This window comes from Cetorhinus maximus, chromosome 25 (genome assembly GCF_964194155.1).
Source record: "Cetorhinus maximus chromosome 25, sCetMax3.hap1.1, whole genome shotgun sequence".
Taxonomy (NCBI): domain Eukaryota; kingdom Metazoa; phylum Chordata; class Chondrichthyes; order Lamniformes; family Cetorhinidae; genus Cetorhinus; species Cetorhinus maximus.
In genome coordinates this window covers 44,212,839-44,232,476 of record NC_135903.1, presented here as the reverse complement: position 1 = coordinate 44,232,476, position 19,638 = coordinate 44,212,839, and the positions used below count along the sequence as shown (strand labels likewise).

General features: G+C 49.2%; 1 protein-coding gene across 1 annotated transcript in view; it reads right to left on the bottom strand.

Annotated features, from left to right (window-relative positions):
* Positions 1 to 3,493: 3,493 nt before the first annotated feature.
* LOC144667704 (parathyroid hormone/parathyroid hormone-related peptide receptor-like) overlaps positions 3,494 to 19,638 on the bottom strand; it is a 105,330-nt gene continuing 89,185 nt past the window's right edge. The window contains exons 14-15 of the mRNA XM_078529158.1: positions 10,068 to 10,109; positions 3,494 to 3,862 (exon numbers count right to left, since the gene is read on the bottom strand). Coding sequence (XP_078385284.1) covers positions 3,494 to 3,862; positions 10,068 to 10,109 — 411 coding nt within the window. The remainder of the gene's footprint in view (positions 3,863 to 10,067; positions 10,110 to 19,638) is intronic.

Here is a 19,638-nt window from a genome sequence, read left to right as displayed (position 1 = left end):
ACAGACTCTCACTGGGGTACAGTTCCACAAACACTGACTCTCACTGGGGTACAGTTCCACACACACTGACTCTCACTGGGGTACAGTTCCACAAACACTGACTCTCACTGGGGTTCAGTTCCACAGGCACTGTCTCTCACTGTGGTACGGTTCCACACACACTGACTCTCACTGGGGTACAGTCCCACACACACTGACTCTCACTGGGATACAGTTCCACAAACACTGACTCTCACTGGGGTACAGTTCCACACACACTGACTCTCACTGGGGTACAGTTCCACACACACTGACTCTCACTGGGGTTCAGTTCCACACACACTGACTCTCACTGGGGTACAGTTCCACAAACACTGACTCTTACTGGGGTACAGTTCCACACACACTGACTCTCACTGGGGTACAGTTCCACAAATACTGACTCTCACTGGGGTTCAGTTCCACAGGCACTGTCTCTCACTGTGGTACGGTTCCACACACACTGACTCTCACTGGGGTACAGTCCCACACACACTGACTCGCACTTGGGTACAGTTCCACACACACTGACTCTCACTGGGGTACAGTTCCACAGACACTGACTCGCACTTGGGTATATTTCAACAGACATCAGTCATTCTCTGAAGCCACACAAAACATTGTGGCAGTATTGACTGGGAATTGTGCTTTTGAGCCTATTCCAAATGCAGTTTTTACCTCATTTCCACACACAAGCACATTATTGCCGGAGTCCTTGGAGGCAGCTGGAGCTCCTGTTCTGATCAGTGATGCTGACTGAGATCAGCTCAGGGCACAGAGGGAAATGAAATTCCTGCACCTTCTGCCCTTCGGCAGTATGTTCTTTAGATGCCAGCCTGCCACATACCTGAGATCATTTCCTTTTAGTTGCTTTTCTTAATTTGCTGAGGACAGAATTTAAAGTGGTGTGGGATCCATTTTGGGATTTTGAGTTGATGAAGATCAGAAAAACACTGAGTTACTTGACCAGCCAGATCTGGTCAGTTGCTTGCCCTCCACCCAACACTTTCTGCTTGTTCTGATCATTTTTCTGTTGACCTAGCCAAGAATCTGTAATTGTCAAAATGGTTAACCGTAATCTTGAAGTGCAGTTACTGGCTGGAGACGTTCAGCAGTGTCCCAGACCCCAGACCCCAGACCCCAGGTCCCAGGGTTCTGCAAAATGATCTGAAATCTGGTTTTACAAATTTTTTCTCTCATCCTTTCTCTCCTGAAGTTAATAACTCAGGCGCTGATTTCCCTCTGCTACATCAACAAAGTGACCGTTCTTCAAACATTAGACCAGTTCATGTATGTAAATGAGCAGTTGAAAAACAAGTGAATTTCTTACTGTGCCTTCACTCAAAGTCAACATTAGCAGGGTGTCATGGACAGAATGTACCTGCTCTCTAACTGCCTGTGATCAGTACATTGTGAATGGAAAGAGAGGTGCCTTTTCTTGCCCTCAGAGTGTGTAATCCAATTAAATAATACAGCAGCAAGCTTTCATGAGTTTAAAATAAGGAAGGTTATTTATCCTCACATACTAACCCCAAATTAATGCAATGCCATACACTCGGCCTCTTGTACGCATTCACACACACACACACACACACACAAAGTTTAAATGCAGATAAAGATAGTGTTCTTTTACAGATTACAGTTAATTCAGTCTCTGATTTACAATTTATGCTCTCCAAAATGGCAGGCCTATGGTTTCTTGAATGGATTCGATGATTTAAAGTTGAAGTGAGGGTCTTGTAAAGTGAAGATTTCATAGCAGGTTGTGAGGTTTCTCGTAGTCGAATGTCCAGGAGGTTGGTTCTCAGATAAACTTTAATACTGGAACAGGTTAAGTATTTTGGCTGCTCGATGACTAGTTTCAGAGTCTGATTCTCAGACTAGCTGATGATTGATGGTTCTTAAAAGGCAAATATGACACTGCATTTCCTGAAGTTATTGTCTCCTCTGTGGTTTTCTGCAGATTGCCCAGGTTTATTCTGGGCCTTTAGATCAAAACTTGTTATCACCAGCCGCTTTCAGTCACATGGCCAATATTGGTATTATTTAACTGGAATAGTTTAGGAGTCTAAAGACATCAGTACACAATGCGAGATAGATGGTGGCCTTTCACATTTATTTTGTGGATAACTGGTCTCTTTAGCTCTCTCTTCTCAGGCATTGATCTTTGAGACAAGAAGTCTAGAGGTCTACTGATTCTGTGTTCGGAGTAAACTTCGAACAATGGCACATGTGAATTCCACAAAAGGGTGCTGTCTAGACAAGTCCATTCAAGGGAAGTCTCCCACCAAGGATGACCAATTAGAAACATTCCAAAAGCTTGAGATATTTTGTGTTGAAGCTGCAATGGGCACCTGTCCCTTTGGCAGCCATCATAACCACCTTGTAAGTTCCATTTTAACCAGGAGCTTCCACAGGTATACAGTTTGTGTTTAAAGTTATGAATATGACATGTCTTTACTGGGCATGACAAGCAGCAGCGGGTGAGGGATCGTCAGTGATTAGCAATGAGGAATAAGAGCTGGTCTGTGTAATTATTATCAGCTTGGAGAATATGTTTATTCATTTGCGGAATTATTATTGCTCATGGGACTGCAGGCAGTCACTGGGTCATTTCATTGTACGCTCTCTGTTGAGGAGGTCCACATTTGAAAAGTACCTCCTCCATCAGCAGAATCATGGTTTCACAGGTTGGTACCTGGCTGTGAAATCAGGCTGCCAGAGTTGGCATCAAAATGTTTAACAAGTTAAAAAAGGCATGTCACCTCATTGACCAGTATCAGGAGTATAGGGTTGTACACATTGACCAGTATCAGGAGTATAGGGTTGTACACATTGACCAGTATCAGGAGTATAGGGTTGTACACATTGACCAGTATCAGGAGTATAGGGTTGTACACATTGACCAGTATCAGGAGTATAGGGTTGTACACATTGACCAGTATCAGGAGTATAGGGTTGTACACATTGACCAGTATCAGGAGTATAGGGTTGTACACATTGAACAGTATCAGGAGTATGGGGTTGTACACATTGACCAGTATCAGGAGTATAGGGTTGTACACGTGTTACTGTCTCTGGCTTTCCCGCAATAGCTCAGTAATCATGCATAGAGCTTCTGAACAGAAAGCAAATTAAGATGACCCGCCTGACCCCTGGGTTAACACCAGGGCAGCTGGTGATATTTCTTGATGTTGACACTATATTTACGAAATGCCCTTTTCTCCTGAATGCAATCCTGCCCTTCAGTGAATTGTTACTGACCCTCGTACACACCCAACCTGTACACAGCACAGAGCTAAGCCAAGGGAGCTTATGCAACACACAATCCTAGGATGTGGACCCTTGTGAAACCCTCCTTAATGGTAATTGAACCCTTAAACATTATTCACCACCACTGTTTAGCTCAACATGCAATGTCTTTGTTTATTCAGTAAAGGAAAGTTTCAAGCTACAATAAATACATTTATCTTTTTTATAGCACAGTTTCCCATTGATTGTGCAGAGGGTCTTTGGGTTTCTGCTGCTCCTGATGTGCAAAATGCTCCTTGCTCTCTATTTTCTTCTTGGTGCTCTCCAGGGTTGGAGAGGGCAGGGAGTTCTCTGACTGGAATGTGCTTGTGATGTAGGCAGGAAGGTTGGAGAAGGAGTGCAGTGGCAGTACAGAGTGCTTGGTGTTAGTGTGCAGTGTGGACCCTCCTCTGGCGCCCATGCTCATGCTGATGCTATTGGTGGTGTGAGAGGCCACTGTTCCATAGGGGCAGTTGCTGCCAGCCCGCAGCTTCTGATTAAAGTTCAGAGTTAGATTCCTCCTGAACCAAGACTTCTTTATCTCTGACTGGACCTAGTGAGCACAGGATAAAGCAGACGGTTACAGAGCACAGAATAAAAGCAGGCAGTTATAAATGGAGTGATGGGTACATGATGTCACTGGGATGGGGTAATTGAGATGAAGACGTTGTTGAATGGCTGATGAGACCCTTGCAGCTCTGCAGAGGGTGATAACTTTGCTCTGTTTGTAGCAAACACTTGACTCCAACCCAGAGGGTCATTGGTTTGAGTCTAGTCCCAGTCACTTTTCCAGACACACCATCTCAGACACACCGCCCCAGACACACCGTCCCAGACACACCGTACCAGACACACCGCCCCAGACACACCGTACCAGACACACCGCCCCAGACACACCGTCCCAGACACACCGTCCCAGACACACCGTACCAGACACACCGTCCCAGACACACTGTCCTAGACACACCGTACCAGACACACCACCCCAGACACACCATCCCAGACACATTGCCCCAGACACACCGTCCCAGACACACTGTCCCAGACACTGTCCCAGACACACCGTACCAGGCACTGTCCCAGACACACCGTCCCAGACACTGTTCCAGACACACCATCCCAGACACACCGCCCCAGACACAACGTCCCAGACACACCATCCCAGACACACCGCCCCAGACACACCGTTCCAGACACTGTCCCAGACACACCATACCAGACACTGTCCCAGACACACCGTCCCAGACACTGTTCCAGACACACCATCCCAGACACACTGTCCCAGACACACTGTCCTAGGCACACCGTCCCAGACACACCGTCCCAGACACACCGTCCCAGTCACTGCTCCAGACACATCATTCCAGGCACACTGTCCCAGACACACCATCTCAGTTAGTATCGCAGACACACCATCCCAGGCACTGTCACAGACACACCATTCCAGGCACACTGTCCCAGACACACCATCTCAGTTAGTATCCCAGACATATCGCCCAGGAACTGTCCAGGCACACGGCCCCAGACATTGTCCCAGACACACGGTTCCAGACACATTGACCCAGTCACTGTCCCAGACACATTGACCCAGGCACACTGACCCAGTCAGTGTCCCAGGAACTGTCCAGACACCGTCCCAGACACACTGTCCCAGACACACTCTCCCAGACACACCACACCAGGCACTGTCCCAGATATTCTGACCCAGACACACTGTCCCAGTCATTGTCTCAGACACACTGTCCCAGACACACTGTCCCATACACACTGTCCCAGACACTGGGGGGAGTTTTCTGTGCCTGTGGGCAGTGGGTGTGTTCAGTGGTGTGAACGGTCAATATGGTGAGAAGGCCAGAAACCTGCTTCACGATGTTGTGAAATCAGTTGGCGATGGTCCATTCAGCCTGTCGATGGTGTGTCCCTCCATCAGACATCGGGAACCTCACTGTAACACATCTGCATCTCATTATAAGGCCAGCCCGCTGGAATCGTCTCCCCACAGCTGGATTGTTTGCCCACGTCAGCAGGAAAACACACCGATGTGTTTCACAGCAGCACACACCAGGCATGTGGCCTGCTCTGTGAGGGGAACTCGGACAGAATGCACAGAAACGCTGCACAGAGCTCATGAGGGTCACCTGTTGGACATCAATGTTGAGGTGACTTCGGGGAGGGTCAAGAGCAGCTCTGTGGCTGTTAGTCACAAGCACATGTGGGCAGGTGGAGGGAAGCAGCTGCGCATTAGGGAAACCTGTAGAAAGTGACCATTTCTCTGCGGCTGAGACAGTTCAGGCACAGCCGCATTGATCTGATTGGACAAAAGCAAAAAACTACGGACGCTGGAAATCCAAAACAAAAATAAAAATACCTGGAAAAACTCAGCAGGTCTGACAACATCTGCGGAGAGGAACACAGTTAACGTTTCGAGTCCGTATGACTCTTCAACAATTCATTCACTCCAACCATTGTTTTATCTCTACCTTTTAGCCTATTTCGATCCCTTCCCCCCACCCCATCCCCACTAGGGCTATCTGCACCTTCATTATCATATTCCTTAGATAATATCACCACCTTCAACACCTCTTTGTCCTTTTGTCTATGACATCTTTTGGTTATCTCTACCTATCACTGGCCATCTATCCAGCTCTACTCGTCCCACCCCCTCCTTAAACCAGCTTATATTTCACCTCTCTTCTATTTTTCCTTAAGTCTGATGAAGAGTCATACAGACTCGAAACGTTAACTGTGTTCCTCTCCGCAGATGCTGTCAGACCTGCTGAGTTTTTCCAGGTATTTTTGTTGATGTGATTGGAGTTGAGCCTCTAGCTTATCTGTCCACTTAAGCAACGCAGACACATGACAGTGCCACCAAGTGCTCCAGAGCTTTTCACCCCCCGAGCACAGGCTGCAAACTGATGTGCATTTTAGGGGGCTGCAGAACAGTTAGATGACTGGGCAAGTTGTACAATCCCCTTGCTAAAGCTGCCATGGGGCAGTCACTGGTGGAGACGCTCACAGCCCCTTTGCAAAGTCATCATCCCGGTTTGGACCAGTCTCCCCCATGGTTCAAGCTAACAGGGCAGCCTTGCCGTGTGGGTTAGGAGAATGCCTGTGCCTGTCCTGAGAGCACAGCCTGCAGTCCAATGGGTAAAGCTGGCACCAGTCAGTCAGGTGGAGTGAGGCGGAGGTGGGGTTTTGGGCAGCCATGCAGCACACTAAACTCTGGCCTTCCAAGTGGAGACCAGCACTGTCCGGGATGTGTTAAGGGGCCTTCAGATTTTTTTTTATTCATTCATGGGACACAGGTGTCACTGGCTAGACCAGCATTTATTGTCCATCCCTAATTACCCTTGTTCAGGGGGCATTTAAGAATCAACGACATTGCTGTGGGTCTGGAGTCCTGTGTAGGCCAGACCGGGTAAGGACGGCAGATTTCCTCCCCTAAAGGACATTAATGAACCAGATGGGTTTTTACAACAATTGGCAGTGGTTTCATGGTCATCATTAGACTCTTAATTCCAGATTTTGGCCATGGTAGGATTGGAACCCAGGTCCCCAGAGCATTACCTGTGTTTCTGGAATACTAATCCAGTGACAATCCCACTATGCCCCCACCTCCTCAACTGAACCAAGAGAGGTTCTTAGTGTACCCAAGCTAACCCACGTGTCTCTCTCTTTCATCCTGCAGGAGGAGTACATCAGGAACATGGAGCCTGGTGACCTAGCTGTATGCCTCGTGGAGTACAGAGAGCGAAGATGATGGAGAAGAGAGTGACAGGGCACCTGGATGGGCAGAGGGAGGAACAGCACCCTATGGAAGAAGGGGCAGCTGGGGCTCCCACACACGCTGCCAAGGAGCCACAGTGAGACGTCGCTGGTTTGCGCCTAGCGACATCCAGGGTGTATAGACGCCGCCTTTCATTCCTGCAGATGACCGAGAAACAGTGTCGTCAAAGATTTTACCTGTCTAGGGAACTGGTCATTCACATCTGCCAGCTGTTGCAGGATTTGGCACCACGGGGACATGGAGGGCATCCACTGCCAGTGGCTGTGAAAGTGACAGCGGTCCTCAATTTCTGTACCAGTGGCTCCTTTCAGGGCTCCACAGGTGACCTCTGTGGGATCTCACAAGCCTCCCCCTACAAGTGCATCCATGAGGTCACGGATGCCATCTTCGCAAGGGTCACAACTTTGTACATTTTGCCCGGGACCAGGACAGCCAGGATGCAAAAACGATTGGATTTGCCCAGATCTCAGGTTTCCCACAGGTGCAGGATGCTATTGACTGCACTCATGTGGTGCTCAGATCTGCATCGCAACACACGGTCAACTAGATCAACCACAAGGGCTTCCATTGGCTGAATGTGCAGCTGATGTGCGACCACCACAAACACATCCTGCAGGTCTGTGCACAGTTCCCAGGGAGTGTCCACAACTCCTACATTCTCAGTTGGTCACAGATCCCTGGCACCTTCCAGGGTCCACAGAAGCTGCAAGGTTGGCTCCTCGGGGACAAGGGCTACCCACAGAGACCGTGGCTGATGACACCTGTGTTGCGGCCTCAGACTGCAGCAGAGCGACGCTATAATGAGGCTCATGCAGCAGCTCACAACTCACTGCAGCAGACCATCGGGATGCTGAAGATGAGGTTCCGGTGCCTGGACCAGTCTGGTGGAGCCTGCAATAGAGCCCACAGAGGGTGTCACACATCATCATCGTCTGCTACACCCTTTACAACCTGGCGCTGTACCAGGGAGGGGAGCTGGCTGAGGGGGAGATGGAGGAGCTGGAGGTCTCCTCAAATGAGGAGGATGCTGACGGGGATGAGGGTGAGGGGATCCTCGAAGGTGACGATAACAGGGGTGAGGCCCTCATAGCTGTTAGATTTGTGGAGGATGATGACGACATGCAGTGAGGAGACTCCATAGTTCCTTACATCGCACCTGTGAATGTTTGACTCCAGCCTGGCTTATGGCAGTATGAATACTCTCTGTGAGAATGCTCCTGTCATGGAGACACAGCGGGAGCACTAATAGTCACTTGATTCCAGGAGGATGATGATAACATTCAGTGAGGACACTCCATAAATCTTCACATAGTCTCTGTGAGTGTCTGACTCCTGTCTGGCCGAGGGCAGCTCACTTGTGCTCTGTGATCAGGGTCACATCATAGAGACGCAGTCATGAAACTTCAAATGCACCTGATCCTTTGTCAGCCTTCAGCACCTGAGCCCTTCAGGAACTGGAGCACAGCATCATTGGACACAGGTGCTGAACAGATGGGGACCAGCCCCATCTCAAAGGTGTTGAGAGCACACAGAGAGAATGAGAGAACTCTGTGACGCCTGCCATTTGGACGCTATAGTGCCTGCTGTGATGTCCTCTACCCCCACTCTGGCCGCAGGATGGGCAGTGGCATCACCATGGCAGACAATGGCAGCAGTGGTCAGTGCCAACACTGCACAGAAGAGCTTGGCCATCCAATGCAGGGTAAGGCAACCATTTTGTCACTCTCAAATCACCTCCACTCAAGCCCATCACACACTCACTGGCATCTCACTCACTGCCAGCTCAAGGGACATCACCACTCACTCTCTCACACACACCCTCACATCTCCATCTGGCCTCATCTCCTCTGGAGACTGCCTCCTCAGCCCTCACCATGTTGAGGCCACTTGCACAGATCAACAAGTGCCCCCACTCACACCCTAGAATACCCGCCCTGCAGCCTCTTCCTTTTCCTGAGGCCACTTCTCCCCCTTCCCCAAGCAAGCCCTAACCCTGCAGCTGTTGAAAAGCCACCCCCGCCTTACGGCTGGTCTGGGAGGTAGAGTCTTGCCTGTGAGCCCCCCGAAGAGTGATGTGGTGCTGCCTGTGAAGCCTGGTGCTGATGGACTGCGAGTGCTGCCCGAAGTAAGGTGGGCAAACAAACCTCCAAGTCCTGAGTGAAGTGCAGCTCACCAGGATGTTGTTGTGAAACATGTCGGGGTGTTTTCCCACTGACGTTGGTGGATGATCCAGCGGGGGGGATGAGTCTGGCGGACTGGCCTTATAATGAAATGCTGCTGTATTACAGTGAGGTTCCCGATGTCCAATAGCGGGGCACGTGGCCCACCATCGACGGGCTGAGCGGACAATTGCAAACTGGTTTCACATCATACTGTCCGCTCACACCAGCAAACACGCCCGATTCAGGCGGACATGGAAAATCCCGGCCACCATTCCAGCAAATTCCATTGGCTGAGCGATCGGCCTCTGCAGCCAAACCTCACCAGCCACAGGCAGGATTCAGAGGCGTCTCTGAGTAACTTCTCATTGATATCAACCCACAGCTTGTAAAGTCAGATGGACCAGGACTTGTTACCTATTGCTGATTGTTACAAATCTGTTACAGACAGGATGCAACTCAATGTCTGAATTACCACACTTACGGCAAATGCTGGAAACACACAACAGGTCTGTTAATATTTGTCGAGAGGTCGGGAGTGGACCAGCCAAAGGACCAACAGTGAAATATAAACTTGTAAAACGTACATTTCTACAGCATCTAATACAGGAAAGGTTTCCAAAGTGCTTCACAGGAAGGCAACATTTGATAAGAAGCTACATAAGGACGATTATGACAGATGACCAAAAGTTTTGGTCAAGGTGGTAGGTTTTAAAGAGTCTTAAAAAATGGAGGCATTGGTGCACTTTTCAGTATTTTGGGGTTTTGATTTCTGATTTGCAGGGTTGTTTAGGTGCAGCTGTGTGACTCACCTCCCCATTGCAGAAACAGTAAATAAAGGCAACAAAAAAACCCTGCAATGGAAAAAAGATAAAAAATTATAAACAGTATAGAATAGAACCAGAGAATAGCAGCACAGTCATTCAGCCCACTGAGTCTGTTCAAAGAGCAACCCAATTAATCCCACCCTTTCCCCATCCCTCCCCCACTGATTCTTATATTCCTGCAATGTTTCTCCTTGCTGTATTCCTCCAATTCCATTTTGAGACTTGCTATTGAATTTGTATCCACTACCCTATCATACAGTGCATTCCAAATTTTAAACACACTTTGTATAATATAGTTTTTCCTCAAGTCGTAAGAATATAAGAGCATGATGCCTTTGGTTCTTTTGCCAAGCATCTTAAAGCTGGGCCTCGGGAGACCCTTTAGCCACTGGAAACAGGTTCTTTCTATTTACTCTATCCAAACCCCTCAGGATTTTTTGAACACCTCGATCAAATCACTTTTTAGTCTTCTCTCTCCTAAGGAGGACAAGCCCAGCTGCTCCAATCCCTCTCCGTATGTGTAAAGGTTCAATCCTGGAACCATTCTAGTAAATCTCATCTGCAGACTCTCCAAAAACGTCGTGTCCTTTCTAAAGTGTGGTGTCCAAGATTGGACACAATATTCCAGTTGGGGCTGAACAAGTGGTTTAGCTTCCTGGCTTCTGTGCTTACCTTGATTTAAAAAGCTGAGGACCCCATGTGCTTTATTTACAGGCGTGTTAACCAGTCCTGCCACTTGTAAAGATTTGATTACGGGTATCTCTCTCCATGTGCTCCATTTAGCTTGTAATGTCTTTATTCATCCGTCCAACCAAAATATATCACCTCACACATTCCTGTGTTGTTCTGCCATGTGTCCATCCTCTCCACCCACTTCACCCTCTCCACCCTCTCCACCCTCTCCACCCACTCCAACTCCACCCACTCCAACTCCACCCACTCCAACCACCCCACCCACTCCACCCACTCTAACCACCCACCCACTCCACCCACTCCACCCTCTCCACCCACTCCAACTCCACCCACTCCACCCACTCCACCCTCTCCACCCACTCCACCAACTCCACCCACTCCACCCACCCCACCCTCTCCACCCACTCTAACCACCCACCCACTCCACCCTCTCCACCCTCTCCACCCACTCCAACTCCACCCACTCCACCCACTCCACCCTCTCCACCCACTCCACCAACTCCACCCACTCCACCCACTCCACCCTCTCCACCCACTCCACCCACTCCACCCACTCCAACTCCACCCACTCCACCCACTCCACCCACTCCACCCACTCCACCCACTCCACCCACTCCAACTCCACCCTCTCCACCCATTCCACCCACTCCACCCTCTCCACCCACTCCACCAACTCCACCCACTCCACCCACCCCACCCTCTCCACCCACTCTAACCACCCACCCACTCCACCCTCTCCACCCTCTCCACCCACTCCAACTCCACCCACTCCACCCACTCCACCCTCTCCACCCACTCCACCCACTCCACCCACTCCACCCTCTCCACCCACTCCACCCACTCCACCCACTCCACCCACTCCACCCTCTCCACCCACTCCAACTCCACCCTCTCCACCCATTCCACCCTCTCCACCCTCTCCACCCACTCCAACTCCACCCACTCCACCCTCTCCACCCACTCCAACTCCACCCACTCCACCCACTCCACCCACTCCACCCTCTCCACCCACTCCAACTCCACCCTCTCCACCCATTCCACCCTCTCCACCCTCTCCACCCACTCCAACTCCACCCACTCCACCCACTCCACCCTCTCCACCCACTCCAACTCCACCCACTCCACCCACTCCATCCTCTCCACCCACTCCAACTCCACCCACTCCAACTACCCCACCCACTCCACCCACACCACCCACTCCACCCTCTCCACCCACTCCAACTCCACCCACTCCAACCACCCCACCCACTCCACCCACTCCAACCACCCCACCCACTCCACCCACTCCAACTCCACCCTCTCCACCCACTCCAACTCCACCCACTCCACCAACTCCACCCACTCCACCCACTCCACCCTCTCCACCCACTCCACCCACTCCACCCACTCCACCCTCTCCACCCACTCCACCCACTCCACCCACTCCACCCACTCCACCCTCTCCACCCACTCCAACTCCACCCTCTCCACCCATTCCACCCTCTCCACCCTCTCCACCCACTCCAACTCCACCCACTCCACCCACTCCACCCTCTCCACCCACTCCAACTCCACCCACTCCACCCACTCCACCCACTCCACCCACTCCACCCTCTCCACCCACTCCAACTCCACCCTCTCCACCCATTCCACCCTCTCCACCCTCTCCACCCACTCCAACTCCACCCACTCCACCCACTCCACCCTCTCCACCCACTCCAACTCCACCCACTCCACCCACTCCATCCTCTCCACCCACTCCAACTCCACCCACTCCAACTACCCCACCCACTCCACCCACACCACCCACTCCACCCTCTCCACCCACTCCAACCACCCCACCCACTCCACCCACTCCAACCACCCCACCCACTCCACCCACTCCAACTCCACCCTCTCCACCCACTCCAACTCCACCCACTCCACCCACTCCACCCACTCCACGCACTCCACTCACTCCACCCTCTCCACGCACTCCACCCACTCCAACTCCACCCTCTCCACCCACTCCACCCACTCCACCTCCACCCTCTCCACCCACTCCACCCACTCCACCCTCTCCACCAACTCCACCCATTCCACCCTCTCCACCAACCTGCCTATGGCTTCTTAATGTTGATAATTATTTTCCAAATTGTCTACTCCACTTCTAAGTTGCTTTTTATCTCCAAATTTCAAAATTGTACCCTTATTGTGTCTTTCCATTTGTTTATCAGTGACTATCCCTTGAATCTCCTCTGCCTTCCTGTGGGGAAGTGGGTGGATTGTTTGGGCAGAAGACCCTGGCCTGAATCTTCTGCTCAGCGTGTGGGGTTGGGCCCCGCTCACCGATGTGTAAAATGATGCGTGGTGATGTCAGGTGTGTGACCGGACGTCACTGCGCGTCATCCCAATCTTCAGTTCAGTGGGCGCGCACTGGAGTCGGCTGCGCGCCTATTAAACCATCAAAGGCCTATTAAGGCCTTTAATAATCTAATTAAGCCGATTGTCAGGGCTGCCCGTCCAACCTTAAGGTTGTTGGGCAGGCGAAGAGCCCAGGCGGCCTTCGCATTTATCATGAAACCTCATCCATGGGCGGGATGAGGTTTCATGAAGGGCTTAAAAATTGAATAACATTTTTTATTAGGGTTCATTGACATGTTCCAGCTCATGTGACACTATCACATGAGGGGACATGTCTGAATAATTTTTTTTTCTTTATTTTAATTCTTCATAATCAAATAATCTCCTTGAGGCGGTTCTGTGCCTCAGGGAGATTTCTGTGTGTGACAGAGCTCAGGCCCTGACTCAGGCAAACCGCACCCCCCTCGCCCGCACAGGGAGCGCTCAGTGTTTCCGGGTGTGCGTCATGCTGGGTGGGCGTTAATTGGCCCGCCCACGTAAAATGGCGGCGCGCAGCTGATTGCGGGCGGCAATCGGCTACACGCCCACACGCACCCGCTCCCGCCCAGCCCCTCCCCACCCCGACAGGTGGAATATTCTCCCCCATGAGATTCTGAAGACCTGCCCAGAGCAGACAGACCCTGTCTTCTTGTGGGAAGCGCCCAAATACAAAGGGGGAGAAAAAAAGTAGAAAAGGAAGTGATGGACTCGGGCCTGGTGAGTTTCAGCTTGTTCATGGTGCTTTTGTTAGGACTCCTATCGTTATGATGTGATATTGAGAATCACGGCTCAACCAGCACCTCCCCCTCCCACCGTGTCACCACCCCCCCCACCCGGACCTGGTCAACTATACTGGAACTGCCCTCCCCCCGTGACATTACTGAATACAAGAACATCTTCATATGGCCACAACCAATAAAGCAGCTCCCAGGCATGGAGCCTGAACACTTTCCCACTGTCTCACGGGTAGCAAAGTGGTCATGTAATAGGAACAGAAAATGCTGGAAAAACTCAGCAGATCTGACAGCATCTGTGGAGAGAGAAACAGAGTTAACGTTTCTAGTCTGTTTGATTCTTCTACAGAGCGGTAATATGCTAATGTAACTGGATGAGCGATCCAGACGCCTGGGCTAATAACCTGGGGCCATGGATTCAAATCCCATCATGGCAGTTGGGGGGGCTTAAATTCAAGTAATTAAATAAATAATGATGACTATCAGATTGTTCTTAAGTGATATTGAAGGAACGGTGATATATTTCTAAGTCAGGATGGTGAGTGACTTCCAGGTGGTGGTGTTCCCATCTATCTGCTGCCCTTGTCCTTCTAGATGGTAGTGGTCATGGGTTTGGAAGGTGCTGTCGAAGGAGCCTTGGTGAGTTCCTGCAGTGCATCTTGTAGATGGTACACACTGCTGCTACTGTGCATCGGTGGTGGAGGGAGTGAATGTTTGTGGATGTGGTGCCAATCAAGCGGCTGCTTTGTCCTGGATGGTGTAAAGCTTCTTGAGTGTTGTGGGAGCTGCACTCATCCAGGCAAGTGGAGAGTATTCCATCACACTCCTGACTTGTGCTTTGTCAGGAGTCAGGAGGTGAGTTACTCGCCGCAGGATTCCGAGCCTCTGACCTGCTCTTGTAACCACAGTATTTATATGGCTACTCAAGTTCAGTTTCTGGTCAATGGTAACCCCGAGGATGTTGATAGTGGGGGATTCAGCGATGGTAATGCCATTAGATGTCAAGGGGCAATGGTTAGATTCTCTCTTGTTGGAGATAGTCATTGCCTGACACTTGTGTGGCACAAATGTTAGTTGCCACTCATCAGCCCAAGCCTGGATATTGTCCAGCACTTGCTGCCTTTGGACATGGACTGCTTCAGTATCTGAAGAGTCGTGAATGATGCTGAACATTGCGCAATCATCAGCGAACATCCCCACTTCTGGCCTTATGATGGAAGGAAGGTCATTGATGAAGCAGCTGAAGATGGTTGGGTCGAGGACACTACCCTGAGGAACTCCTGCAGTGATGTCCTGCAGCTGAGATGATTGACCTCCAACAACCACAAACATCTTCCTTTATGCTAGGTATGACTCCAACCAGCAGAGTTTTCCCCCTGATTCCCATTGACTCCAGTTTTGCTAGGGCTCCTTGATGCCACACTTGGTCAAACACTGTCTTGATGTCAAGAGCAGTCACACTCACCTCACCTCTTGAGTTCAGCTCTTTTGTTCATGTTTGAACAAGGCTGTAATGAGGTAGAAGCTGAGTTTGATTTGATACAGGTATTTGATATGGTGCTGCACAATGGATTTGAGAGCAAAGTTATAGCTCATGGAATAAAAGGGACACTAGGAACATGGATGTGAAATTGGCTGAGTGACAGGAACCAGACTCGAGGTTAATGGATGTTTTTTGGGCTGGGGAAATGTTTATAGTGGACTTCCCCAGGGGTCAGTGTTAGGTCTCCTGCTTTTCCTGATACATGTTAATGACTTAGACCTCTGTGCACAAGGCACAGTTTAAAATTTGCAGATGATATTAAATTTGGAAGCATTGTAAACTGTGAGAAGGGCAGGGTAGAACTTTAAAAGGACATAGACAAGTTGGTGGAGCGGGCAGGTAGGTGGCAGATGAGGTTTAATGTGGAGAAATGTGAAGTGATTCATTCTGGTAAGAAGAACATGGAGAGATAATATAAAATAAAGGGGACAATTCCAAAAGGATGCAGGAGCAGAGGGACCTGGATGTATATGTGCATAAATATTAAAGCACACTGTATCCTAGGCTTTATTAATAGTGGCATAGAGTACAAGAGCAAGGAGGTTATATTGAACTTGTATAGGGCACTAGTTTGGCTTCAGCTGGAGTATTGTGTCCCGTTCTGGGTGCCACACTTTAGGAAGGATGTGAAGCCATTGGAGAGAGTGCAGAAAAGATTCATAAGAATGGTTCCAGGGATGAGAAGCTTCAGTTATGTAGATAGATTGGAGAAGTTGGGATTGTTTTCCTTGGAGAAGAATAGACTGAGAGGAGATTTGATTGAGGCATTCAAAATCCTGAGGGGTCTGGACAGAGTAGATCGGGAGAAACTGTTCCCACTCATGAAAGGATTGAGAAAGTGTAATGACTTGACATACTGGACAGGTTTCAAAAAGAAAGAGTTAACTTTATTACAAGAGAGCTTTTGAGATGCTACATGCTTGAACCAGGCCCTTAGCAAGAAGCCCCGCCCCCTGGATTACCCACACTTAGGGCTTATTGGTCGGAGCCTCCAAGAACAAGATCACGTGACCCCTGATAGACTGCAGGAGAGGCTATAGATACTACATTTCCTTCTCCGTTAGTTTTTTTTTACAATTTCGATTTACAGAGAACATATCCAACAACATATACATATATACAACTATAGGTGATTAAAGATTAAGTCTCTGAGGTGCTTTCCTTTATCGGTTAGAGTGGTGTAGCTCTACTACTTGAGGTTCCTCCACCAGATCGACATGATCAGGAACTGCAGCACCAGATACATCATTAGAAAGTGGAGTTCAGGGTTAGGCAATTCTACAGAGACATTGGGCATGTCTATTCTAGGTCGATCTTTCACCTCAGGGATTAATAGTTCAACGTTAACCACAGCGGGAACAGCTGGTTGTTGGAATGTCTCTCTATTCCTAAAATGATCCACATGTTTTCGAACAATTCGGTCTTCCACTTCCACCTGGAAGGACAAGGGATCAGTTTCTGAGACAATTGTACCAGGAACCCAACAAGGTCCACTTCCAAAATTCTGCATGAAAGCGGCATCACCTACAGTGAATCTGCAAACTTTGCTGTGAATATCGTGATTCAATTTTTGATGACTCTGATTCTTCTCTACCTTCTCCTCTGGTTTGGAAACACCAGACTTAACCTTGTATATAGACGACTGAGCGCGAGCACATTTGCAAAATGCACAGCAGGACGGTGCATAAAGGTATACTCATGTGCAGATAATATCAAAGACCAGCATTGTATTCTTACTGATGCTATTGGTGGAATGGTCTTATCCTCATTGAATAAGCCCATTAATGGTTTCTGGTCTGACACAATGGTGAAATGTCATCCATACAGGTACAGGCGGAATTTATTCACTCCAAATATCACCAATAAACCTTCCTTTTCTAGCTGGGAATAACCCTACTTGACTGTGAAGAGGGTTCTTGAGACGTAGCCAATGGGCCTTTCTGATCCATTTTCTATTCTATGTGATAACACGGCTCTTACACCATAAGGAGATGCATCACATGTTAACACCAACTCCTTCAATGGGCCGTAATGTACTAGCGAATATGATGAATGTAACAGTTTCTTAACTTTCACAAAGGCTTCTTCCTGTTGCGAATCCCACGACCAACGATGATTCTTTTTTAACAACAAGTGTAATGGGGCCAACACAGCTGGTAAGTTTGGCAAGTAGTGGCTATAATAGTTGATCATGTCCAGAAAAGACTTGAGTTCGGTTACACTGGACGGAGAGGGTGCCTCTTTGATCGCTCTAACTTTCTCTTCTACCGGATACAAACTCACGGAGTCCACCCTGTGACCCAGGTAAGTAACATCTGGCACTTGAAATGTGTATTTTTCCTTCTTTAACTGTACGCCGGCTTCCATGAACCTACTTAGCACCTCCTCCAAGTTGGCCAAGTGTTTGGCTTCAGTTGACCCTGTGATCAGAACATCACCTAGGTATACTACCACTCAGGGAAGTCCTTGCAAAAGACTTTTGGGAGATTGTTAATGCAGATGATATTCCAAAGGGTAGACGAGTAAATTGACCCTTCTGCGTGTTGTTAGTTACATATCCCCTAGATGCACTATCAAGTTCTAATTGTTGGTAAGCATAGCTCACATCCAGTCTTGTTTGGATTTGCCTCCAGCTAGCTTTGCATATCAGTCTCCTGCCCTTGGGATACGGTACTTATCTAGTTCACGGTGAATTTATAGTCCCCACAAATGCATATGGTTTGATCAGGCTTAACCACTCTGAGTGCTGCCCATTCTGAGAATTGGACAGATTGGATGATGCCTAGTTTTTCTAACTGGCACAGCTCTGCATCCATCTTCTCCTTCAACGCATAAGGTACAAGTCTGCCCTTAAAGAAACATGGTGTCACCTGAGAATCCACATATATTTTTGCTTGCAAGACTTTTAACTTCCCTAATTAGTCCCAAAATACCCTGTTGTATTTCCTTAGCAATTCAGGAACTCCTCCTGTTCTCAGTTGAAATATTTCAGACCAGTTATTTACTGTAACCGGTCTCGACCCAGAGGGCTGGGTCCTTCTCCTGTCACTATTATCACTGGAAGCTGGGCTGATCGGTTGCCTATAAGACGCTGGTATTGTGGCAATGCCCTTTACCTGTATGGATTCTCCAGTGTATGTCTTCAATTGAGCCATTGTGTGCTCCAGATTTAGTGCCTGGGTACCTTCATCTAGGTATTTAAGTTTGTGCTTTCCCACCACTGGAGTTACTTAGTGGCTTCCCATTAACTTGGATTGTGACAGTGACAGGTTCAGTTTTTACAGCGGTGACATGGTACAGGGAAAAGATGTCGGTGTTGGCAGCTTCAGGTTCTGCTGTATTTTTCAATTTAGTATGTTGGTTTGCTGCTTTATGGGCTGTTTCGATTTGCCCTGCATTGCTTAACTACTTCCTTATGGCAGTAGAGGCATTCTGCTTCCTTGAACCTGCAGGTGTCCGGTACGTGGTCACTCCGAGATCTACAACAAATGAACCCTGGGGCTGCTGCTGAGACATTACCACTGAGGGTTTTTGTGTTTCTAACAGGGGACATTGCATCTCGCTTCAATGCTGTGCCTCTGGTTTTCGCACCACACCTGGCAGTAGGTTCCCGCCCAGCATGAAGAACGGCACCATATTGTACGTGTTGTAAAGCCTGCGAGTCTCTGGCAGCGCTTTCCCTGGCGAGGGAGATTCCTGGGGTACACTTCAAATCGATTTCGACTTCTGTGAGTAAACAGTGCTGAATGGCGTTGTCCTGAGCTCCACAAACTAATCGCTCCCGCAGCATCTCCGAAGTCGCAGTGCTCTGTCAACTGCTTCAGCTTCACTATATAGGTTACGATGGACTCTCCCGGGGCCCTTACTCTGGAATCAAATCGAAACTGCTGCATTATTATGGTTGGCTTTGGCTGAAAATGTGTTTTCATGAGATCCTCTAATTCATTAAAGGATATAGAATTGGGCGCTCCTTTCAAGTGAAGCAGCATTTCACTTGCACTTCCCTCAACTTAGTCTACTGCATTCGTTGCTCCCAATGTGGTCTCCTCTACATTGGAGAGACCAAACGCAGACTGGGTGACTGCTTTGCCGAACACCTTCGGTCTGTCCGCAAGCATTACCCAGACCTCCCTGTCGCTTGCCATTTCAACACTCCACCCTGCTCTCATGCCCGTCCTTGGCTTACTGCAATGTTCCAGTGAAGCTCAACGCAAACTGGAGGAAC